At 41.1% G+C, this 25792-nt stretch overlaps 1 protein-coding gene across 1 annotated transcript; it reads right to left on the reverse strand.

Annotated features, from left to right (window-relative positions):
* Positions 1 to 84: 84 nt before the first annotated feature.
* On the reverse strand, positions 85 to 25778 carry LOC146480352 (uncharacterized). Its single transcript, XM_085109514.1, has 20 exons — positions 24728 to 25778; positions 24554 to 24636; positions 23987 to 24064; positions 22813 to 22936; positions 20073 to 20845; positions 18618 to 18867; positions 17552 to 17767; positions 16326 to 16502; positions 14584 to 14927; positions 13966 to 14028; positions 12666 to 12783; positions 10300 to 10522; positions 8423 to 8622; positions 7257 to 7374; positions 6163 to 6280; positions 4565 to 4688; positions 3374 to 3618; positions 2381 to 2505; positions 1238 to 1371; positions 85 to 410 (listed from the first exon to the last, which is right to left on the reverse strand). Exons 1-20 carry the CDS (start codon positions 24768 to 24770, stop codon positions 253 to 255), a joined length of 3714 nt encoding a protein of 1237 aa, XP_084965640.1. The 5' UTR covers positions 24771 to 25778; the 3' UTR covers positions 85 to 252.
* Between the last annotated feature and the right edge of the window lie 14 nt (positions 25779 to 25792).

Raw genomic sequence — 25792 nt, forward strand, 5'->3', positions numbered from 1 at the left:
ACAAGAACGTTTTCTTGCATTGGGAGTATTAAATAGGGCCCAGGGAAGAAAAGAATCTCCAGGTAAGGCACTACAAAACGTGACGAGGTTGCAAAACGATTTTAATTCCTGGACAAAAAACTACACTGACTTCAAGGGCCGTCTGTCGACATTTTAACAGAAAACGCTTTCGTAAAGAGATTCACTCCAGCTTTATCGAAGAAAAACCGTACAAAAGCTCTTCAAACGATCGTGTTACCATCAGCTAAAACATCAAGGCGTAGGTGCATTTGTCGGTAAGGAAGCACCCTCAGATATTCTTTCGGAATCGTGCCCAAGCTGCGTGGCTACTCGCCTCGCTATCACGAATTTAATAGGTACGACGAGGCGGAGGCCGTGGTTCAATGAGTATGACCAGTGGACTTCATCATCTATAAGAGATAACGTATAAGGTCACAGACAGCCAAAGCTCAATATAAGAGAACGCTACCCAAATATTGGCGGTGTTGTGTTACGAGGAATGTAAATGGTACCGGCGAAGATATAAAGAGTTTTGTGGGATTTTTATAAATTGGTCGAATGGCATAGAAATAAAATAAATCTCGCCATGTTCTTCGACCACTCAACCAAAATCCGATACAAATCCTAATATTTTTGACGTAATCGTTATTACGCAACTCAAATCCTTGTAAGAGAACACTGATGATATTTGGTAGCGTTCTCTTATATTGAGCTTGGGCTGCCTGTGATAAGCTATCTGATTTAGTATACTTCTCGACTAAGCAATGTTTAGATCTAAGGCCCCGTCCACGGGGATTCGTTTTTGTTTGAAAACGCAAAATTCTCCAGAGAAGAATACATTGAAAAGGCGGACTTTGAAGAACGCAAACTTCAAAACGTGTCAATGTGAACAGCGTGAAACTGTTACGTGAAGACAGAAAAGACGACTATACAAGAAGCCTCGCTTTCACAATGAGGTTCAAAGCAACTCGGAAATGGCTAATGGAGTCTGAGTAACCAATTGGAGCGCGCAAAAACACTATCCATTTGTTTGGTACATACTGATACAGACTTTACAGGTTTAACAGGTTAAAAGCTTGTTGTGTCGTTTTGTACTTTCTACGAAGACACGTACACTAAACGTTTCCGATGAAAACGAAAACTTTTAAAATTTCATTTGGGTGGAAGAGTGCCACCAACAATACCAGTCCCTCGTAGTACCAGAAACAAACAGACAAGTAAACAGCTATCTGCTCACCTGTTGGTGTGTAGATTTTCTTATAAGGCATTCCGGCAATCACCGACATGGTTCGTTTTTTTGAGCTGGCCCTTTTGTATACACTAGGAGGTTTCGATATTTCTGCTGGTTTGGAAAAACGTTCGGCTGAGAACCTGAAGGACAAGAAATCAATATTTAACATGACCGTTACTCAAGAAGAAAACTTTACAAAGCCATGCCCTGAAAGGGAGCCAGGTGACTCCCCAAAAAGATACCTAATGCTTTCACTATTCAATAGCTTGTGAATTAGTCACCCAGGTCAACGCTATTAAACTTAAACTAACCACTGAAAACTGGAAACTAGCTCAGGACGTTTCGGATGTCATCAACAGTTGTGATTTGCGATGGGCCCTTTACAGCCAACGGGTGCCTTGCCACAAGTCGACTTCTTTAAGCGACGGAGTCGATAAAGTGAGCGACGAATTCGCGACAGCGAGGGACGAACCAAGAAGTCTCAATCGACTTCTTTAAGCGGAGAAGTCGAGAAAGCGAGCGACGAATTCGCAACTTAACATAAAGAGTGAAGGAAAAGGAAAGGGCTTTTAGAAAGTCTAAGCAAACGGTTACATGATACAAAATCCACCCTGCTGGAGAGCAAGCTACGCACTGGGGCATCCAAAACAAAGAAAATTCAACTGTGACTGGATCAAGTCGCTTTGTTTTGGATGTCCTAGTGCGCAACTTACTCTCCAACATGGGGGGTTCTGTACCATGTGACCGTCAGCTGCAAAGGGCCCAAATCGCCCAATGAGATCCGGAGGATAGGACTCGGACCCAGACTCCAGCGTGATTTAGAATTTGCACAAATCATGCAAAAATGGACGGTTTAATTTCAACTCACACGAAAATAAAAGGCACTCAATAAGGTAAAATAAGTTCAAATGCTCTTAGCTAAAAAAGCGTAAAAACTTACAGATTAAAATAAAATAATTAGAAGTGCGCATGGTAGCTCAAACGCAATTTTCGTTTTTCAAGCTTAGATGTATGGAGGCTGAAGGGCTTTCACTACAACGCCAGTAGGTTTTTATAAGGTAAACTAGAATTTTAAGCTTTGAAAAGAAAACTTTTTGTCTCCGTTCCTCGAGTAAAAGGAGCTGTGAGAGCAAATGAATTAAAACTTACTTCTTCCAGAAATACATCAGAGAGGTAAAGACAGACAAGGCGGCCTCGTGGAACAATCCTCTTTCAACGATGCCAGTTTGCACCAAGACTTCTATGTTCTCTGCCATGTCAACAGGTACGTTTACCTACGAAAAGCAAGCATGCATGGCTTGTGTAACCAATAGATACACTCTTTTTCTGTTTTCTTGGCCAATCGAATGCAAGCCCGCAGTTCTTCCGCTTTTTTCCGTTCTTCGATACGCCCAATTTTGTAAACAAATTATAAGGAAAACCGAAACCATGACTTGACATGGTGCATGCATATGTTCCCGCGCTTGCTCATTTTCTAATTGGTTGTTTTGTTTGTCTCGTGTGATTGGTCAGTGTGATCACTTTTTAAAAGTTTTCAGCAGACCATTTCCGAGTTGTTGTGAACCTCATTATGAAAGCGAGGCTAAGTGCAAAGCTTTTCATATGAAAATTAGTTTGTTTCCATATGAATGAAAAGTAGATTTTCATAATAAAAACGTTGCACTAAGACTCGCTTTCATAACGAGGTTCAAAGCAACTCGGAAATGGCCTGTTGTACTCGCTAAAAAAGACAATACTCCATGAAATCTTATGAGCTACAACAAATTTCGAATATAGCGCCTCCTCCCCCCCCTCACAAAAAGCAAGCCGTCCTAAACTCAGACGCTAAAATTCTTCCGATAAACTGGCCCTTCCAAATATCAACTCGTGGACAGTGAAGATTACCTGTTTTCAGCTGTCTGTTTTGTGTTTGAAGCTGTTTTTTTTTAATCAAGCCAAGCTAATTTTGAAATGCAGATTTTCCTTCAATAGTAAACCTCCCGAAAAAACACCCCTCCCTCCCCACCCGGAAATAAGCCCCAAAATTGTCCTTTAAACGAAAACGAGATGAGAACTTCGGAATTTTAGGCATGAGTTCGCGATCGTAAAAACTGGGCTAAACTACATAAGCAAACGAACTTTTCTCACAACCAGAAAACAAACCTGTACTCTTGGGGGGACCTCCGAGTCGATGTAGCACTTGACAATAGTCTTGGCTTTGTCCAGAAGCAAATTTTCATCTTCTAGCGTGTAGTTACCAGATCTCGCGCATTCGGCGGCGTTGTCAGCTTGATTTTTAAATCGCTCAACTTCCATCCAGAACTCCAAATCATTAATCAGTCGGTCAGTGTTCACGACCTTGCTATTGACCATGCGCCGTGTGGGATGAAGAGAGTGACGGCGCAGGTCTGGGAGAAAGAGAATTACACAGGCTAAGGTTGGTGTGGATTACATAAACTACAAAACTCTTCTATATGGTAAACTACTTGTCAGTGGTTAAACGTAGGCCGCATGCGCAGTTCTCTTTACGCTTGTGCAGCGAAAAATACAGAAAAAATATGAAATCCTCTACTTCAAAGCCAGAACTTAAGAAAATTTATGAAAAAAAAGGAAAAAGCCTTCACAAGTCTGGTGGCCTACGACTCCTGGAGCTTATCCCGGTTTCTGTGAAGCGGCTAGGAGTATATCTACTCCCTCAACTTTTGAAGTTATACAGGAGTACAGTTCAATTCTTTGACACTGACAGGAGAAAAATTATGATTCTTTTGGTGAGCGCTACATAAAAAACAAAAAAATGAATTAATAATCGCTTGCACTTCGTCCACAGCAGATGCAGACAATTTACAGGTTGGTCTCCACGTTGCTGTGACCAAGTATGCTTTTTCGTAATTGTAAAGTTTGGGGAACTTGAAAGGAACGAGACAGAAAATATTTAAAGGTGCAAAGAAAAAATATTATCTGTGGAGATGGGAACAAGAAGATTATATGCCAGTATGTTTTTCTGAAAACACACCTCAATCGGTGGGAAATATTTCATCTGCCGCAGTTTCACCCCACTCTCCCTCGAATCAACATTTCGTAGCTAAAACTTAAGTTCCAATGGGCCATTTCAGAGTTGCGTTGAGCCTCATTATGAAAGCGAGGCTAAGTGCAAAGTTATTATTAGGAAAATTAGTTTTCATTCATATGCAAGCAAAACTAATTTTCAAATGAAAAAGAGCTTTGCACTTAGCCTCGCTTTCATAGTGAGGTTCACAGCAACTCGAGTATGGCTTATTTCGTGCTATACGATATAATACTTTTTACGAAGTTTTACGAAACTGATCATAGGAAACTGCTTTCCTTAGTACTCACTTTGTTCGACAGTTGATTTGGCTTCCTTTTTCAAGAATATTTTAAACTCGGATAATGTATCAGGATTATGAATTCCTCGCTGGAATAACATGACGTTGTGGGCAAACATGGCCCACAGACCCCTCTAGATAAGAAGAAAAACATTAACAGTCTGAGGAAAAACTACTGAGTAACAGGACCGTGGGCAAGGGAGTACGATGGGTACGTCCGCATTCCCCCCTCCCCACGGGCCACAAAGGTACGTCTAATTAGGGAGTGATAGTTAAAAGAAAGAGGAATTATCGAAAAATGTCTAAATTGCTGGTGAATACTGAATTCAAAGTATAGGCGAAATAGAGGTTTTTTCACTTTCACCTCTCACACCTGGATGTTTTATTCAATGACTCTCAGAATGCAAGAAATGCGGATTTCAACAGCTTGATTTTTCACAATTGCCCGGGGGAGCATACCCCCGGATACCCCTAGAAGCTCGCGCCTCCGGCTCTTGCACCCCCCACGCAAAATCCTGCCTACGGCCCTGAAACTACGTACATTTTCGCTACTATCACATTTTCATGATATTGAAAGAGAAACTGGGGCAACTAGCATCCTGCACTCGTATACCTTTCCTAACGTTTACCACTTTCATCGAAAGCAGAACAAAACGTTTTGCATCCACACGACTCGGCGTTTTCAGCTGATTTGACCAGTTTATACTAACATGCGAAAACAGAACGATGCATGCGATAAAAGCCTAGACTACAAGTAGCCATTGCGGGTCAAACTTTAACCTCCAAACATGACTAGTTTCTGCCGTCTACACGGATGTTTTCAAACCAGTTTGCTACTTTTACTGCTTTTATCGAGAACACCCAGTCCGTTCACACTCGTTGTTATCGTCCTCATGGGCGCGTGCTACCCATTCATTGCCGAATTCGTTTGCCAGTGGTAATTATCTCAATTAAACGGGATTTAAGATCATTTTGAAAAGCCACATCAAAATAATGTTATTAGTGGTGGCATGGAAAAGTTTTACTCCTTATCTTTCTGTTACAGGACTTTGTGTGTAAGCAAAAGCAACTTGTCATATTTAAGCACAGCTTTTACGCAAAACAGCAAAGATATCCTTTTAATAGACAGTAAAGAAGCCTGAAGTGAGTTGACCAAATTGAAGGATAGCTTGTCATCATCATCATCATCATCATCATCATCATCATCATCATCATCATCACCACCACCACCACCATCATCATCATCATCATCATCATCATCATCATCATCATCATCATCATCATCATCATCATCATCATTCTCATCATCATCACCAGTCCTTACAGGCTGAAAGATTACCATTCTGGTCTACTTGCACAAGAATAAAAGTGCGTATAATCTAAGACTTGACTGTAACAAAATTGGAAGTGGATTTGCGCGTCTCATTCAGGTTGTATTCGGTTAAAACGCTGTCATTGACAAGACGTGACTTAACTCGCACTCTGCGTCTTCTTGAAATTCGTGAAATTTTCAGAGCCAACATAAAAGGAAACAAGACGTACATATGATTAGTATTAGTTTTGCTCGGTTGAGACGCGCGCATTCATAGTCAGTAGGTCAAGCCTCACCGTTTTGCCATGAGCGGCCATCTTGTAGACCCCCGCCAGCGTGTTTCTCATGGCGTACCTTCCAAAGTTCTCCCCTTCCGTTTCATCTTCAGGAAACGTAGCCATGTAATCATTGTACCTGACAAAAAAATTAACTAGCAATTACATTGTGAAAGTATTTTCTAGTTTAAAACAGAACCTTAAATATCCTGTTGCATCATGTACAAGTGTCAGTTTGTGTGGACTAATTTGTTGCGTGCTGGAATGATAACACAGAAGCCTTTAAAAGGCCCATTTAAACGGTTTCAACATTTGCTTCAACATGCGTTCAACACCTTGTTGAACCAAATGTTGGGGGGCGTTTGAACAGGTTGATGAAAGTGTGAAAAATGTTCAAAGTTTGTTAAAAGCGTATTGAATCAAATTTAATTTGGTTTAAACCTTCATTCAACGCCGCTTCAACTTTTCCTTTGCTCTCGAAAATGTTGAATGGCGTTGAAGCCGTTTAAACACTCCGTTTAACATTTGCCCAACATCCGTTCAACTTCTGCTGAACAAATGTTGGAAAAATGTTGAAACCGTTCAACTGGGCCTTTACTTGGCAAGCAAGGGCTGAATCAGTTTTAACCACCGACTTTACTCGAACTCAACATCACTTGTCAAGGTAGGTAACTAGGTTAAGTCACACTCGAGCATAAGTGGCCCACACGGCCGGAGCTTAAAGGGGAAGTATCACGAGAATTGGATGTCGTTTGAAAACCCAAAAACGTTTGTCTGTCAACAGAAAAAAGAAAATAATTGTCTAGTTTTGTTATGAAACAAAACTGTCGATTATTGCCTCTAGTCAGAGACAGAGTAGGTCGGAATGGATTGAAACTTGAAAAATGTTAGGCTAACGTTTTTCAAGTTCTCGAATTTTTGTTCAAGATCAAGATCAAGAGATGTTTCTGTCAAGAATTGAGTTTATTTCTTTCCTGTCGTTGTTCTAGACGGTTATTTTGTAGCTAAGTTAAGGTCTTATACCACAATTATTAAGAAAAGAGGTCAAAAACACCATGACACTTCTCCTTTAAACCGGTTTACTATCTTAATCCAAATCATTGCGGGCTTCTTACCAGTTTTCCTCCATGGATCGAGCCACACAAGCCTGGGCCGAGACAAGCATAGGAGGAGTGGTCTTGTCCAGGCAAGGAATGTCCCGGATAATCTCAGCTTTGCAGTGTAAGTAATCAACTAGAAAAACAATCGTGATTGATCAACAAAATGACAACGGCTTTTATTTAATTCTTTCATCTTAGAGTAGTTTTCTTTTGAGCGTCGTAAAACCAACACCAAGTAATTACCCTGACCAATCACAACAAACGTAAACAGCGCGATGATCCAATCAAATCAAGAAGCAAATACATGTAACCGGTGCCAAGCGCGGGAAAATGCTCGCGAGTACGTCACGATTGTTTTTAGTTTTGCTTCTCATTGGTTAGCGTAAATTTTACCAACCAATCATAGAGCTTAGTGAAGCGAAAAGTAAACAGCGAAATAACTAAGTTTTGCTTCTGGCTGGTTAGCGTGAATTTTACCAACCAATCAAAGAGCTTTGCGAACGCGAAATAACTTTCGATACTCAGCTGAAAATCGCTCTACTGCGTCAGAACATTACCAAACTGATTACGTCTTAGCAGGAATACGTTTTCATTCTCTTTTCTATTACCGAAAAATTCTTCCAGTTACATTCTTTACGACTTATGGTTATTTGCCTAAAGGAGAAGTCAATCCACTGCAAAATCAAAGCCGTTTGCTCGCCATTCCTGGTACTTCTCTCTTTTTCCCGCCTTTTGCAAGAAAACGTTTGGTCATCATAGGAGAAACCAAACGAAGACTTAAAGACCGCTTCAACTGCTTCAATAAGCATTGTAGACCAAACTAACAGCTCTATAACAGCTCTAACCCTACTACAGTCTCAGAACATTTCCTTTGTTGTACTCGGAAATAGGAGACGTCGGAACGCTATTTAGAATACTATGTCACATGTTCAAATTTCAAACTGAAACGCTTTTTTGTTTTCGTTTTCAACGTTGTAACTTTAGCTATATAACTTAAGCTTTTACATCCCCGGGAACCCAGGGGCAGACAGTGGGGACGAAGAGAGAGTCAAAACGGCGGGAAAAAATCTCGACGGAGAAAAGTAAGAGCTTTTCCTCCGTAATTTTCTACGTCCAATTTTAAAATTCCGATGTTTTGGCAGGCCACCGTTTCTTACGTTATTCGTAACATATATACTAACCAGCTGGCATGGAAATGTTCGTGAAGTACTTCCTCACAATAATCGAGGCTTTGGCTTGCCGAGCTTTGGCGTCCTTGCAGTTAATCTTCATGTTTTCTACTGCCTGCCAGAACAGCAATGGAGCTTCACACTGTTTCTCGGACAGGAATCTCTTGAACCAGACCAACTGAAGAGTATCGTGAAGAATATCATTGAAGCACCTGAGAGGAAAAAAAATCTTATCGTATCATTGGGTCCAACTTCATTTAGTAAATGACAGAGATTTCGGCAAATACGTAAAAAAAAAGGCATTTGACAAAACTTCCAACATCAATGTTGCCATTGTTGCCACCACCACAACCACCATCATCATCATCATCATCATCATCATCATCATCATCATCATCATCATCATCATCATCATCATTGTCGTTATCATAACAATCATCAGCATTAGCATAACCATCACCATCAAAATAGAGCGGTTTCCAATTGAGTGTCGTGAAACCAAAACCAAAACCAAAGTAATTACTCTGGGCAATCGCAACACATGTAAACAACACAACGAGCCCATCAGAATTCGAAGCAAATACATGTAACTGGCGCCAAGCGCGGGCAAACGCGTGCGGCAAAAACACGATTGGTTTGGGTTTGAATTCCCAATGGTTGCAAAGGGGCGCGAGTTTTGTTAACCAATCACAGAGCGAAGTAATGCAAAACTAAAGCAAATGCGAAATTACTTTCGACACTCAATTGAAAACCGCTCTAACAATACATGTAGTAATGATGACGATGCAATGACGGTTGTCATGATATTGATAATAATCATGATCATCATGGTCATCATTATCAGGATTAGCATTACCAATCAAACAAACTGAACGAATGATAGATGTATTTTTTTTTTTCAGTCAATGACACGGGTAAACTCGGAAAACGGAAATCCGTCTCACAACACGAGTAGAACCTATGACCTACCGATTACTCGTTCGAATATCCTACGACTGAGCAAGATGTATGTCACATGAACCTACAATGCGGGCTGAAAGTGCTGGGACAGTCAAAGCTATAGCAGCAAACTTCGCAGTAGTTCCCCCCTCTCCCCAAAAAATGTTGAACTGGGTGGGTTGGACAGACACAAAATAAGTGTCAATGTTCGCTAAGATCTTTTCAACATTGCCTGGGGGAAGGGGAGAGGGTGGAGGTGTAGCTAAAGGATAATAATGACGGGGAAAGTAAAACACGCAAATTTGAAAGGATTCCAGCAACTGCCCCAAGGACATTTGTCCTCCATTGTAGTATAATGGTCTCGCTCCCACGAGTCTCCTGTAGCTGTTACGAGACATTTCGCAGTAAAAATAGATCTCACTCAGTTTAAGAAATATCGCAGTAGACGTAAATCACGTAGGTGTTGAACACTTGCTGTTCTTTCGAATAAGAAATGAGCTTCAGTTTGTAAAGGCGCGAAAAGTAAATCTTTAGAATTTCCTCCATTTGCTAAGTTTACGCAAGTGAAATTGGCTTGTCGAAATGCTATTGGCTACGGGTCTTATATGACAAACGCATGTTCTTCTGTAAAAGCTCTTGAGTTCTGCCTGTAACAGAATGAGTCAAGATCTACAATAAACACTATGTTCCTTCAAGAAGATCTGGTCCACTTGATGTAAGAAAGATCTCGGAAGGTAACAGGTAACCTCTCGCCACGGAACCAGAATCGCTCAAAGCCCCCTGTTTCATAGCTCGGTGGTCTCCGAGGCTCCTGTAGCTCCAAACTAACAGCTCCGAACTGGTTCGACTTCTGCTGGGAGAACTCAGATTCCTTTTTCCAGGTGTGCCTGTGCCATTGACTGAAAAAAAATCTATCATCGAACATCTAATTGTACAATTCGTTGGTTCACCTTGGTTTCGGGGGCCTGAGCTTCTGTAATGTGATCTTTTTATTTCCCTCGGACGACTCTTCACTCTGCCTGGTGAATTGGCCGTAGAAGTGAGACGCTCGCCTGTTTCGGGTATTCAATATTTCCATCTCTCTCTCATGATCCTTCATACTCGGAATTTTAAAATCGAAATAGAGAGACTCGAGTTCTTCATTGTCGTCGTCATCTTGACCAAGATATAAATCTATAAACGAGAAGCAACTTATGGTATATTTTCTTGTCATTGCATAAACCAGCAAATCGTATCCAACGTAAATAACGCAACAAGCCAATCAGAACTCGTGTAGCAACACTCGACCGGTGCCAAGCGCGAGAAAACGCGTTCGACCAATCACAATTGGCCTGGGGGCCGTTTCTTGAAAGTCCTGGGCCGGGTTGTTCGAAAGCCGATTAACGCTAATCCACGATTAAAAGTTAACCGAGGTTTTCGTCTTGCTCGTTTGAAATGGTTTAAAAGGCTAATTTCAAGCTAAAGGTTAAGAAAAGTCTAAGGCAAAACTGACGGACAAAAATCTTTTGGGATAATCTTTATTAATTATTAATTAAACTCGCATCAAAGTTTACGTTAATCCAGGATTAGGTTAATTAGGTTAGGCTTTGAACAACTGGGCCCAGGTAGCTTACCGGGCCCGATAAGTATATTTTTAAATGTTTTATCGCCGATTACACAGTGATTACAGACATGGTACTTGGCCAATGTTTTCATAGAATTTTAAGATTTTAAAATTTAGTATTCAAGGCTAACAAAAATTGACTTCTGTTAAGAAACATTTATCACGAAAGACACTTACCGGACCCGGTAAGTTACCGAGACTTTCGAGAAACGGGCCCCTGAGCTTTAGGCACTTGATTAGTCAGAAAATTTTGGATGTAGCGAGTGAGTGAGTGAGTGGTTATATCATCAGGTTCTTTATTGTCGACTATATTATCAGATGAAGGATTGAGCAGGAAAAATAAAATTACAAAACCTCCATTTCTTACGCAATTGAAGTCGCAAAGGCTACGAAAGAAGCGTGTCACAAGCCATGACACTGAATAATGCGTGTGACTGACGGTTTGTATAGCGATATAATAAACTAAATGACGTCAGTTTTTCATGCGTCTGCCCTGTTATTGATCATGAATTTCGTCACAAAACATTGTCAAAGTAGCCGCGGATCACGAGGCGAACTGAAGTCAATTTGTTTTTTACTATAACAAAAAGCAAAATTGACAAAATGAAGACAAAATGAAGTCAAAACGCGGGATAAAAGTGCGAGAAAATTAAATTTTATAAAATCTGACGCGACCAAAATCAAAAGCTTGTCTCGCTCTCTTATTGGTTAATGGAAAAAAGGAGACTTTCTATTGGTTGAAAAGTGACAGATTGACGTTTGGTTGTTTTCAAATTCCCCGTTCTCGTTCGTTGCGTCAACATCGCATAAATCAGTATAAATTCATGTGTCTGTCTGCTTACTAACAAGGAAAATTAGCCAATGAGTGCGCGGGAATATCTGCAGTTATTGTAAAAATTCATATCGCCGTATTTTTACAGTACATGTACATTACCCTTTGATCGTTTTGGAAGAGCATCAAAGATTTGATGTCGTATTCTTCTTATCATTTAAAGCTCTATTTTGGTCCGGGTTGAAAGAAGGCTTTTTAGGTTAGTTTGCAACCGTATATGGTCTGTAACTCAATTGTTATAAGATTTGTGACTGTTTTTACAGTGCGTTGGCCATGGAGCAATCCCAGCGCGGTTTGAGCGCCAGGAGATCGCAGGGGTTTCAAACACGTTTAAAACTTCACGCAACTTGGCTGAGATTTTGGAAAGAAATGCAACAAGTCGCAGCAAATGTTGCACCCGAGTCTCGTCCAAATCGCACTGAAATCGCCGCGAGTTTACACTTGCGATTTTTGTCGAAAGCTCGAGCACGCCTTATAAACTGCAACAAAACTCGCGTCAAAAATCACCGGTGTAAACGACCCCTTACACTACCACACCGCGGTAAAATGTGCCAAAACATAATTAATAGAGGGACTGGTTATGAAAACCTTGTCATGGCAACAATAGTGTCGATATTTATGTTGCAAGGGCCGCGACCGTGCACAATTCTTTGTTTTAATGTTCATACAACAGCTGAATATCTTAACACGAACATTTCGATTGGTCAGTTGCTCCAACACATTTCAAAATCTATTGTGGTTTGTGTTCGGTCAAGGCCAAAAATGTTGACAAAAATATATAACAAAGAAGTTTATCAGGCTTCATAACCATTGCCTTTTTTTAACTATGGCCAAAGCGAATAGAAATTTGGGTCAAAGAAAACTCTTTGGCTGAGCCTCACCAGACACGCCGAATCCTACAGCTAGTTGTAGTGCATTCCAAGCCATAGTTGTCTCCTCTGAAGTGGTGGTTTTAGATTTGTTATCTGTCCTCTTGCCTGCGCTCTTTCTTGGAATCCCCTGTTCAAAGATTAACAAAGATTATGATATTACTCTTCGTGGGTTAACCAGCCGATGAGAAGATATCTAGCAGATCTCCATTTTTTCGCTCGAATTCGGCTAGCCAAAACAACAACTGGAGTTTGAAATAAATATGCGCGCTAAACAAAACACTTCTGTGCAACCGGCACTTCACCTTGAGGGGTTTTTCAAACTGTGATGGTCTTCCTTCTACTTACATGTAACAGTGATTGGCATCAAATTTCTCCTTGTAATATCAAAGCTTATTCAACTCCTGAAGTCACGAGAATTAAGGGTATGATCACCCAAGGTGAATTTTCTTGATATTTTTATAACTTCTCCACAGTACTTTCATAAGAAAAATTGTGGGAAAAGATAGGAGAAATTTCTTTGAGATTGGGGGTTAAAGGGTTAAATCTTTGACCCGCAGTTCAAATATATTATATTTCATATATTTAACATTCATTTATTCATCCTCCAAGGTTATTACGAACTCAAAAAATTGACCAGCTCCCAGTCGGCTTGACAGTTCAATTGGTAGAGCACTGCATCGTTCTCGCAGGGGTCATGGGTCCGAATCCCTCTCAAACCTGAATTTTTTTCAGGTGTTTTTTTTGCAACTGCTTAAGTTGCGAACATAACTGCGATGGTATTTCTTCTATTAAGGAAATAGGTCCAACTGAAACGAACAGGAAAGAGCCGACCATGGCAGAAATTGTACAATTTACGGTGTCGAGCGTAATGCTCTAACCTTCGATTACCGCAGGAAACATTTCCCGTGGTAAAATGAGTGTTTTACGGAATTAGCGCAAACTTTGATGTACGTTTTTTATAGCTACTAGAGACAAGGGACAAAATATGTTCTGTTTTATAGTAGCTGGAAACGTCAGCTCCAAGGTCGAACAAAACAATAACAGCAGGCAAAACTGTGAAACCCGCAAAGGCTGAAAACCTCCTCCTCCCACCCCTGGCACATGATGAGGTGACCGCTGACCCTTAAATTTTGATTCAAGTTTAAAACTTCATCCAAACTTCATTTCGCCACAAAAAGCACGACTATTAGGAAAAATTAGCGAAGGAAAACTTTTCACCCAGAGAAACAGACCTCAGTTAATTTTTAATCCTGGATTAGCATTAACTAGCTTTCGTACAACCGGACCAAGAAGTTTAAAACAAACTTACCACCCGGCTGATAAAATGATCCTCATCAGAACGAACGTATTTACACCACGGCAAGGTGACTGCCTGAGGGAATACAAACCAATAACCAGAAAATAATCAACAACAGCACCGACAACAACAACAACAACGTGAAAACAGTACCAATAACAACAACAAAACACAAGAAGAGGTTGTTTATCAACACCACTTCATGATCTATCAAAAGGAGGACTGTGACAAAGCATTTGTACAGAATACTCGACACTGCGCATTCTTATGAAAAAAAGCTTTCTGAACTCTACGCAAAAGAACATCCAATTCGATCTGGACAGTGTCCCCACTAAGTACTCGGCACTAAATACATTGACACTTAAAGTGGTTCATTGTACTTATTTATTATTTCAATAAAGTTAACAATCAAGCTTATGAATTCAAGATTTGTACTTGCGTGTTAGATGATGAGGGAAGATCACATTTTCAAACCTCCTTCACGGCAGTGACTTCCTTTGTTTTGATCACATGAAAGTTTGCAATTGAGAACGGTTCACTCAAATCGGCAGCTATAAAGCTCAGTCTCGAAATATTATGAAAAAGTCGATGACAAAATTGATTGTGTGTAATAAGCTTCCAACCAATCACCTGTACAGAATTCTTCACTACGGTAGCTAACAAATGATCTCCTTTCTCTCCAGGAAGAAGCCGCATCAAATCATCCCTAACACGCGGGCTCAAGGCCATTTGCCGCGGAGAGTCTGGGGCGATATAAGTCGCAATGAGGGTTTTGGCCAAGTGAAACTTGCCGTAGCTACCAAAATCCTCCAGAGGTGATAGATACCGCTGAGCATCATCCCAGAATTGAAGGCTCCTAAGCGCCGTATTTTCTTGCGTTTCCTCTAAGTACTCACGGAGGGGACCGCCGGCCAGTTTGTCTGCCGTCAATGCCACTTGCGCCTGTATACTGGATTTATTTGGTTTGCAAAGAACTATGAGGCAAAACACACAGGGTCAGTTAATAAAAGACAGTCTACACGGTCTTAAAAAAAAAAAAAAACACGTTCTAAGCCGTTTCAATTTTGCCAACAATCATATCTAAACATTGTCTACTGCCGACGGTAACAAGAAGGCTTGCATCCCATGCTGACGAGAAAACTATCTATCTACTTAAAATAAACTCCTTATAAATAGATTTGGAGGCCCACTGTTTGTCTCACGCCGCGGCCTAAGTTAGACTCTGTTTAAATAACTGGCCCATAAAGTTTAGTAAGGCCTTTTAAGGGGGCAATACACCTAAATTTGAATGAAAGTTGAAGAGGTTTTAAGAAGGGATAGAAGAAAGAAAATGAGTTTTGGAACACTTACAGACAGTTGATACCCACGCAAGAGCACCCCAGGTTGCTAATGAACTAACTTGGTATCCGTCTATTAATTATTAACTACAAATTCCAATTTTAAAACTTCACTAAATCTTCAATATTTCTTATTTCTCTTAATTTTACCAATCCTTCTAGAAAAACTACTCCTCCCAAATATACCCAAAAATCACCCAAAAATTCACAAAATACCCCACAACACAGGTTCACGATATGATGATAGCGTTTTGGATTGCTTGAAACGCGAATGAGGAGATATTTCCATTAAAGCCATGTCAAGTGGCGGAAAAATGGCGTTCAGGTGCAACTCCCCCTTAACCTCAAAGTTCCATAAATAATGAAACGTATGGAAACTCTTGCGGATCTCCTCTACCAAAAGGATCTTAATGAAAATCAGAAAAGCCGAGAAAATAAACGCGAAATGAAGAGAACAATAGGAAAAAACAAATAATAGGGAGCACAGAAGAAGCGTTTCAGTTTTGAGTGTTTTATCAGCGTCTGCTCCATTATTAGGGTGTCAGTCAAAGAAGCCAACACGGAGAACTCAGCTTGGAGATTGGATATAAGTTTTTGGATTCATTGTCCAAATTTATTGTGGTTGGGTTGTGTGTGTGTGTTTTTCTATTCCGCTGGCTGAGTTCTTTAAATAAGTAAAAAAGTCTTGCAATTACCAGCCTGCTCTTCTTTGTTATTGATTCAAAAAACTCTCAAAACAGTACCCTACGAGCAGATATTTTTTATCTTGTCGCTTCTTTTTGCTAACCTATTTACGACTGGCTTTACCATCGTTGTTTTCTTCCCCCAAAAGAAAAACAACAGCGACAAGATAAAAAACCTCTGCTAGCAGGGTACCAAAAAAGCACAGCAAAGCCAAATAAAATAGCCACAACAACAAAAATAGGATTAATCTTAATCAATCATGACGCTTATCCAGACGTGATTTGTGCTACATGAAAGCCAGGTTTGTAGTACAAGATTTTAATTCAGACTAGCACTGTCACAGTCACTCACCAGTACTGTCGCCTTGATCGCAGGGCATTAACTGATCCGACTGTGCAGTCGCCCTGGGATACGCGCTCCGTGGCACACTAACCATCGCTGCTATTTCCTGCCCTATGTCTTCAAATGGGATAACTCGGGCCGCGGAAGCTCGTCTTAAGGCCAGAAGTGCGGACTGCGGAGGTGATGCTTAAAATAGAAAGAACAAGAAGTTATGACAGAGAGTTGACGACATCATAATTTGGCGGTTGTTAGTCAATCCTAAAGAAGGAGCTCTCCTAAACTAATAGACTCCTCCTCCTGTTAAGAAACTGTCCCCAAATGTGATCTGACTCTCTACTATTAAGGGAGTAAAAATAGTAGTCTATGGGAAACTACCCGAGAAGAGACTGTTCTCTTTTGGTAATTAAACGAAGTTTAAGCGAGCAAACACTCCAGCTAACCCAGACGTTGTCTACAATGCCAAAAAGGCAAATAACAGAACTTCGACACACAGGATTATTAATTGTCTTAAAGCATGGTCTACGTTTAGCCTTTATTTCCCTTTTTAGTAAAAGAGGGCGTGTATTTACGAATCTTTCGTGGTTTTAGTAAGATAGGTCATCCAATATACACTGCGCGTTTTCGCGCACCCGAAAGCGCGTTTTCGGAGCACCCGAAAGTAGCGCATCCCGGAAGGTTACCATGGTAATTTTAGCCTGCCACAGAGGACAAGAAACAAGAATCACTGCCTTTGAGACATTACTGACGATATTTTGGTTTGTGAAGCTTGTGATAGTTTGAAAAGGAGGATACTTGTATTGGGAAGGAAAACTGAAACGACAGCATGGAAAAGGCAGTTGAGGCTACGACAGAGAGATAACGCAACACAGAGTTTAAAAACCAACACAGAAACAGTTACTCAGAATCGAGCTCAGTTTGTTTGGTGATGAATTCTATCGCCAAAAGTCCGGTGTTTTTATGTCAGCATAAATGGAGTCTTTTTGTGCTAAACACAACAAGTTGAAGGTTCCAGAATAGACTGGGAGCAGTGTCTGTCTTCTCTTAAGTTTTGTAGCGCGCGCGATGGATCTAGCGAGCGCCGAAGCCGCGAATCGCGAGGAATGAAACACTTTTTCCTCCCTCTCCCCTATCCCTCCTCGTTCACTTTTCTAATTTACATAATTTGCGCGCATGATTTGAGGAAAAAACTACGACTGCTCGCAGTCTAGTTCTAGAAGGAGCAAAATAATACTCACCTGTCAAGGACTTGCTTGGCGAGTTGCTGCCTGTTGATGATTCACATAGCTCCGCCTCTTGGCCTTGAGCAATGATGCTCTGTTCAGATGCTAGTGCTTCGTAATGCGTCTTAAGTTTCCTGGGAGCTGAAGTCGGTAGTAGCGCGAAGCAGGGGTGCTGCAGTCTTAGAAGGCTAACACTTGTTTCTTTCAAGTTATCCATTTCATCTTTGGTTTCTGAACGGCAAGTAAACAAATAACATGACAGATAAATAAATAGATATATAGACAGATCTTGTTGAAAATCTTGTATAGTTAGTCAATAAATTTTGGTGGGTTAAAAACACGTAATCACTTCCGTACAAAAATGGAATTCTGTTGTTAACAGTACATGTAACAACATAAAGCAAACCTTTATGAGCTGGCATCAAAGGTAGGGAAGGGTACGTTTGTAATAGCCTGCGAGCAAGCTCTAGGGAAAGAGGAGGGGCGGGGAGGGGAGAAAGAGCGACCCCACCCCACCCCCCGAGAGTTTGCTCGCAGGCTACCTAAGGGTATGACGGGAGAGTGAGAAGATAAGGCTGGAGAAGATTTCCTTTCGGTAAGATTAATTTTAATTTTGGCTATCCTTGCTATGCGCGATGGGAGAAATAAAAAGAATGAAATTATACCTGGGTGAAAGGAAATGACATAAGCGTAGACACATGCGCCATCTGCCATTGACTTTGCATGTTTACCCCGGGTAGGTATCGATGTCAGTTGCTCCATACCATCGATACTAAGGCTTCCCTGAAAAATATCCGGCTCGATACCTTTGAACACTGTACATGTGACCAGCTAGTAGGCTGTATTCGAGGAAGGCCTTGTTTCTTCAAGGCGTTATCTTCGTAATCCAAAGTGTTCTGTTCTGTTCTGTTCTCGTATATTTTTTTATGTATGTGCTGGTGATATGATTATTGAGTCTTCGTACTACCTTAGGAGATGGCGTCTCGAATCACACCACAAATTATGAACGATGACATCGAAAAAGGCCAAATTTCCGTAAATATCGCACGCGTATTAGATCGTATCAAGACCATACTTTTACCTTCTTTAGAAATCTTATGCCATCTCATCAGGTCAGTGGACGTAAATGCGGGCTCAGACAGGGAGCGTTCCTTAGGCGAGATTGCACGGCATCTTGGGTAACTGAACGACTGGCTGTTTGCTACAATGCTCTTCTGGCTCCCACCATCCGAGGAATGAGAGCTTGAAATGGCCTCCTCTTCTTCCTTGGGGATCACTGAAGTTTCCTGTGGCTCAGGAGGCACAGGACTCGATGGAGAAACATTCCTTATCTGATACGGGAAAAAAAAAAAGAAATACACGCACACACAACTGGTAATTAATACTATAACGAGGAGAGAAATTATTTTTTTCTACAAATAGTTTTTTTTATTGAACAAACTGAACATGTTACAAACTACAAATTGAGTTATTGTGCACGTAGAAAAAGTGTTACAACATAGATATCAGATAATATTCCTGTCTTGCCATGCTTACGTGTATATAAAGCCAGGGGGAGGGTAACGAAGTCACGTCAAGCTATTTGTCTATTTTAGCTGAATAATAGTTTGGGTATAAATTCAGAGGTGTCTACTTTCTTTTGCATTGTTTTACACGCATAATGGTACTGCTTTGCATATAACAGAAGAAGACGCAAATCCTTTGTTTGTTTATTCGAAAGGCTGGCGGTTGGGGTTGGTAAATTCAGAAAAAAACTGTAGCGGGGTAAGACTGACATTAGTTTGGTGTAAGTTATTAAACCATTGAAGGGATTCATCACATAATTTTTGGAAGGATTGACATTCAAGGAATGCATGTTCAATAGAGTCGTTCTCGCCAGTCGCTACACATAACACACTTCACACAATCAGTTATCCCAAAGCATTTGAGTTCCTTATTATTGGAACAAGGAGAGAAATAAGTTCTTTCATTTTATAGACGGACAGCGTGGCCAAGGATTTAATCGTGACTACCATATGGCCATTCCATTAAGTGGTCAAGGTAGCAGACTTAACCTGAATCCGGGATCTCCGGACTTCAACGCAGCGGCACCTTGCCTCAGTAATCAAATAGTGTGCATACTTCATACTTCAGTTTGCGTGGTCAAATTTTTCTACTCTTTATTGTCTTTCCATTTCAAGCAAGAATATTTGACCCATTTTCACAGCCTAGTAACCAGGCCCTTCCCGCCCATGACGTCATCAGATGACATATGGAGGAAGAGAAATGTTGGAAACTAGGTGCACTTTCCATTTGTCAGAACAAACCACGCAATTCGCTGAGGGAATGCGCAAATTTGAAGACGTGCTTATACGTAAGTCCTTGGAATTCTTCAAATAACGCGTAACATTTTTGCAACGTCCAAGTTTGAAAATTTTATGGACCAACGCCTTCGAAATGACCCACTTCATTACCCGATCGATCGGTTTTACCGGCCAGTTCTGAAAAACGGAAGCGCCCTAGGTCAGTTACCATTTTTATCTTTCTAAGTACTTACCCCGCCTAACCGTAGCAGTTCCACCGGCATATCTTTAGGAGGTTCAACCTTGTCTTCATTTCCGGTCTCGTTCTCGTCGATTCCATCCCAGAACCACCTCTTCCATTCTTCCAGTTTCCTCGCACGGATTTCGTCCTCCGTCTCCACCACACTCTCGGTTGATGATACACATTGGGCTTCCATGAAATCGTTCATCTCCTCTTCGGATTTAGTTTGAGAAACTCGATTTTCCTCATCGACTTCTTCTTGAACAGGTGAAAACCATCTTGGATTTAGTTGTAACCCTGACTGACGTAGTTGTAACCCCGACTGACGTCGCCGTTTTTCCTCGATAAGGCGTCTAATTATTTTCTTGTGTTCTATAAACTTCGGCACCCAATAACTTATCAAACGCTCCAAAGCCATTTTCTGTCCAGGGACAAAAACATTCTCTGAGAATATCGAGGCGTCAGAGAGGTACATTCGGTTAATAACACTCTTAGGAAATTTGAATGAAGATTTTCTCTCCAAATCAGGTGCACCTCCACATATGCCCGCCCATTTCATTATCTCCGGTAATTCCCTGGGGGGTCCACTCCGTAGATATTTGGTTTGAATATCGCGGAAGGCGAATCTCCTGTGCTCCTTTTTTGTCACCCGACGGAATCGCTCGGCGTCTATCCAGAAAAACAAGACATTCTGTCCCGTGGTGCCGCGCAGGAAACGGTGAAAGCTGCGCATGTTCTCTGTGGTACCTAGATAGCATCTTGCTTGTTCAAGGTCAACTGATGTACCTAAAGTATAAATTATGTTGGCAAATTAACAAAAAAAGAGGATAAATTAAGAAGAGTTGGGCACTGGAATAAACTCGCAAATCAACACGGAACTTAATTCTGAACCCGTCAGAGAAAGCGTGGTTTTACTTACTTAAGGAGTAGATGGTAATTGCGATTCTAAAAGTTAATGTTCACGTACCAATTAATCTGGCTGATTTGGCCCAGTTTGACAAAGAAAATGATTGAACAGACGAAAATCCGCCCGATTTATGAAAATCCGTGGAAGTTCTACAAGTTTTTGAGGCCGATTTTTGCCCTGCGCTACACCAATTGAATAAGGAATCGGCCGACTAATTATATACTAATCGGGCTGATAAATCGGTACATAAAACTTAACCTTAGGATTGATTCTGTTCATTAGAGCGGTTTTCAATTGAGTGTCGAAAGTAATTTCGCGTTTGCTTTGGTTTTGCATTACAACACTCTGCGATTCGTTAACAAAACTTGCGCCACTTTAATTTCTCAACCAATGGGAATCCAAACCAAAACCAATCGTGTTTTGGCCGCACGCGTTTTCCCACGCTTGGCGCCAGTTACAAGTATTTGCTTCGAATTCTGATTGGCTCGTTGTGTTGTTTACATCTGTTATGATTGGCCAGACTAATTACTTTGGTTTTGGTTTTACGACACTCATTTGAAAACCGCTCTAACAATAGTATTGTTACGATGGGATAATAGTATACCAGAGGGTAGCTCTCAGCACACGTCAGGGTAAACAGAGACCTTATGGGGGTAAAGCGTTTCGCGTAAAGCCCTGGTAAAACGGCGCATGATAGTCAATGATAGTTGATGATAGTCGATGATACTTAGAAATCGCGCGCTCGTTTGACCACCAACTGATCCTTCGCTATCATCGACTATCCAATTCGTCATGATAGTTGATGATATAGTTTTTCCCGTTTGACAACGCACATGATAGTCGATGATAGTTTTTCGGAAAACTGTCTTCCGCTCTCTTTTCTCCTTTTGATCCATTCTCGTGTCCCTCCCCTCTTCCACCAGCGTTCTCCAGATTTATTTTCTGTTAGTTTTTCCAACATTTGAAGGAAAACGAAGCAGACTGCCGCCCTCTTCTGCCGTGAAAAATTCATCCATGTGAAGTTTCGTAACTTCACGCGACGCCATGTTTGCAATGGTTACACTCGGCAGGGGCAGTTTTGACTGTCATCAGCTATCGACCATCATGCGCCGTTTGACCAGGGATTAAGACATCGCATAAGCACAATGATCAACAACTAAGTCTTGAGTTATGATCCTCTTGAAAATTCTACTCACTAAGTATTAGGTCACCACACTTCGGAAGCGTTATCTTAAAAAAAAAACCGGAATGGAAGGAGAATGAGAGCCAACAAGAACTGAATTCGTTCAAAGCACACAAAGTCAACGACAACGAACGAGAGTTGACGAAGGAGAACGTATGATAGTTTGACGCGTTCGAGAACTGACGACCACGTATGAGATCTCGTGTGCCTACGAAAGTTAATGAGAGTGTAGGAAAGTTAATGAACGAGCATTAGAATGAGAGTTGACGGAAACGTACAAGAGTTGAAGAGAGGCTATTTATGAGCGTGCGTTATAATGAGAGCTGGTAAGTGTACGAGAGTTGACGGACAAGAGCGCATAATAATTAACAAAGGCGTATGAGAGGATGTGAGTACACTAAATTGAGAATTGAGCGTATGGGGTGCATTATAGTTTATGAGAGCACATGACAGTAAACGTGAACTTTTGGTGGACAATGGGAACGCATGGCAGTTAAGGCGAGCGCATGAGAGTTGCCTGGCAAATGAGAAGACATTCGTTCACGTTTGTTAATATTTGATCCCGGCCCTCGTCCCCAGGGCCTCTTTTCACTCTCTCTCGCTCGGGGCAGTGAGAAGAGAGACCCTGGGAAGAGATTGAAGGGAGGTTTATGATTGTCTTACTTGATGATTCAGCAGCTTCGTGAAGATTGATGCACAACAGGTACTCAAGGAACAAATCTGTTTTCCAAAAGAACTTTATCCTCTCTTCTCTCACCCACTTTTTCACCCGATAACACGGCAAGTGCTAGGAAATAATAACGAGAACGTCAATATCAAATGGTTCCGTCCATTGTACCTGAGTAGGGCACGAGTGAGCTGTACAACTGAAAAAGCAGAAATAGACCCTTCTCCAAAATGGCGGCAACAGATTAGAATGAGTTAAAATTGAACTGAATGAAAAACTGATACCAGCACTGGAAAGAGCACCTTTACTTTAGTAACCTTGCAAAGTTTCAGCATATCAGGTGTAATATCAGCTGAGAAAATGTAAGTTGAAAAATGAAAAATTTACAGACGTTTGTATGACTGAGGGAATTCGTCACACCCCAAGTCAAACAAACGTCTGCAAATTTGTCTTTTTTCAACTTACATTTTCTCAGCTGATATTACACCTGATATGCTGAAACTTTGCAGGGTTACTGAAGTAAAAGTACTCTTTCTAGCGCTGGTGTACGTTTTTAATTATAACTTATTTGAATTTTCGGCTGCCATTTTGGAGAAGGGTCTATTGTCTGATACCAAGACCGTGGACTCCACACACTGTCCATAAGTAAACGGAAGCACGAAAAACACATCTAGACTGCGAGCAGTTTCTCTTTTGCTCGAAAATTTGCGGGAAAAATCGTAAAAAAAAACTGAGCGAGTAGCCGAGCACGAGTCGCGCGCGCGAGCGGCGAAGCCACGAACCGCGAGTCGCGAGTAACGAGGGCGCCGGATGGCAAGTCGTACTCGGCATCTCGCTCAGTTTTTAAGATTTTTCTCCGCCGATTTTCGAGGAAAAGTAAGACTGCTCGCAGTTTAATACACAACTGAATCCCAGTAATACGCCTTCAGACATTTTGACTGGTTGTGTATTTTCCAGATGCTATATGTGATGCAAGTCTATCAAAAGGATTTCCTCACCCACAAACCCCCACCCATCCACCCGATGCACTAACCACGTGACCCAGCGTTTTGCTACCGCCTATCTCAGATAAGCGAAACGAAAATAATTCCCCAGCTTATATGCGAATGAAAAAGGCGTGGGAATTTTTGGAGAAAATACTCGATCGTAGGTGAAACTTTATTTACTCACGTAACATGTCCGGGGAGGGGGTGGGTCAATATTGAAGTTGTCGTCTGCCTGGTTGTAGGTTAATCTTTTACCAAACACCTGTTAGAAGGGAAAAGACAACAAATAAGATGGGGTGTCGTCCTCGTTACAATTAAATGAATTATAAACAACACTACTCTTCGATGCGTACGCGATAAAATACGCAATAAATCGTACGCGATTTTCAATACTCCCTCTTCGACTATCAATCATTTTTAATAGAATAAAATTTCATCAATTTCCTTTCTACTTTTTTCCGACCGGTTTCAAAGTCACGCGCTTAGATAACAATTTGGTTTCACGGGGATAAAATTTTGCTTTAACACAAAGCTATCTTAGAAAAAAAAAACACGTTTTCACAGCAATGTTTTCGAGTAATTGACGGAGCCAGGCCCTAAACAGGCATATCTACATTTACGTGCATTACGCCCTGAATGAAGCGATTCGTTTCAGAAAAAATATACCGCCTTCCTTAGCGGAAAACGATCAAGAAAGATCGTAAAAAGTCGGGCGGAATGGTAAATATCACTTAGTTAAAAACAGACATACCGGTAGGGCGAGGAATGTGTTAAAGAAGTCTACAAAGGTGGCATCACTCAAAAGCTTCTCAAACAGATCTTCACTTGGAACACCTGAACAGAGAAGAAAGTAAAGTTAACTTTCTGATTAAACAGTCAAACAATAGTAAAGGAAACGACAAATTTTAAGAAGTAAAACTCATACCGCAAAGGGAATCGAAGTCTACCAGGTCTTGATTCTCGGTCATTTTTACCGACGTTTCCTCAAGGCTGCTCTCCGCAACTTCTCTTTAGTTGTTCTGTTGTTTTTAGTTGCCATGCGCAACATTGGGACGACGCAATAATCGGCGAAAATGTATACGTCATGCGCGCGGTCACTGGTATTATAAAAAACGCGGGCGCAACTTTGCCACAAATTTGCAAAATATTCCAAGTTTCCTAAAGGCAATGTTACAAGAGACAACTTTTAACGACGATTTTTAACAGAACAGTACGCGGATAACTTTTAAGGCGACATTTTGTTGCGACAACGCGTTGGGTGGTTTTGAAGATAGATAAGACTTGCAATGTGTTTCCGCAACAAATTGCTTCGTTAAAAGTTATCCGCGCGCTGTTAAACGATAACAACTTTTTTTAAAGGCAAAAATGTTGCACTAAAATTCGTCCCGTGTAACGTGAGCGAATCCTTTTCATCGTTAAAGAGGACAAAATACTGTACCCGGTAGTTTTCACTGGGTAAACTTCCAAATATTATCGCATAGCCAGAACAACACGGTCCAAAATTAAGCCCAAATCGCGACACAACCCTACAATCACTGATTCTTGTCGCATTCTTTTATTGTCAGTAAAATACTCAGGATAAAATGAAGTATCCTTTATCTGCCCTCGATTGTCCAAGTTACCGGTTATAACTTCTGTTATCATATCCACATTATAGGGAAGTCTTTGGGCGCTTTGCATTTGTCAGAATTGGTCATCCAGTTTGTAAACGGAATGTACCAATTTGAAGGATAAGTTTTATCCTCGTCCTTCGAATTTCTTCAAAATAGCGCGTACCATTTTCGGAGTGATTATTCTTCAAGATTTTGCAGCACCATCTCTTCAAAATGGCGCATTCGAATACAAACTGGCCGGTCTGGCCAATGGTAAGCACTCTCTCTCAGTCCCCGATTTATCTCTTGAAAATGCAAATCCTAAGGCTGATATTAACGAGCGCAGCTCATGCTTAAGTCTCGTGAATGTAAACAGCTTCTACGTATTTCAGTCTGAT

The sequence above is a fragment of the Pavona decussata genome, unplaced genomic scaffold (genome assembly GCF_977016875.1).
Source record: "Pavona decussata unplaced genomic scaffold, jaPavDecu1.1 SCAFFOLD_53, whole genome shotgun sequence".
NCBI classification, from domain to species: Eukaryota; Metazoa; Cnidaria; class Anthozoa; order Scleractinia; family Agariciidae; genus Pavona; species Pavona decussata.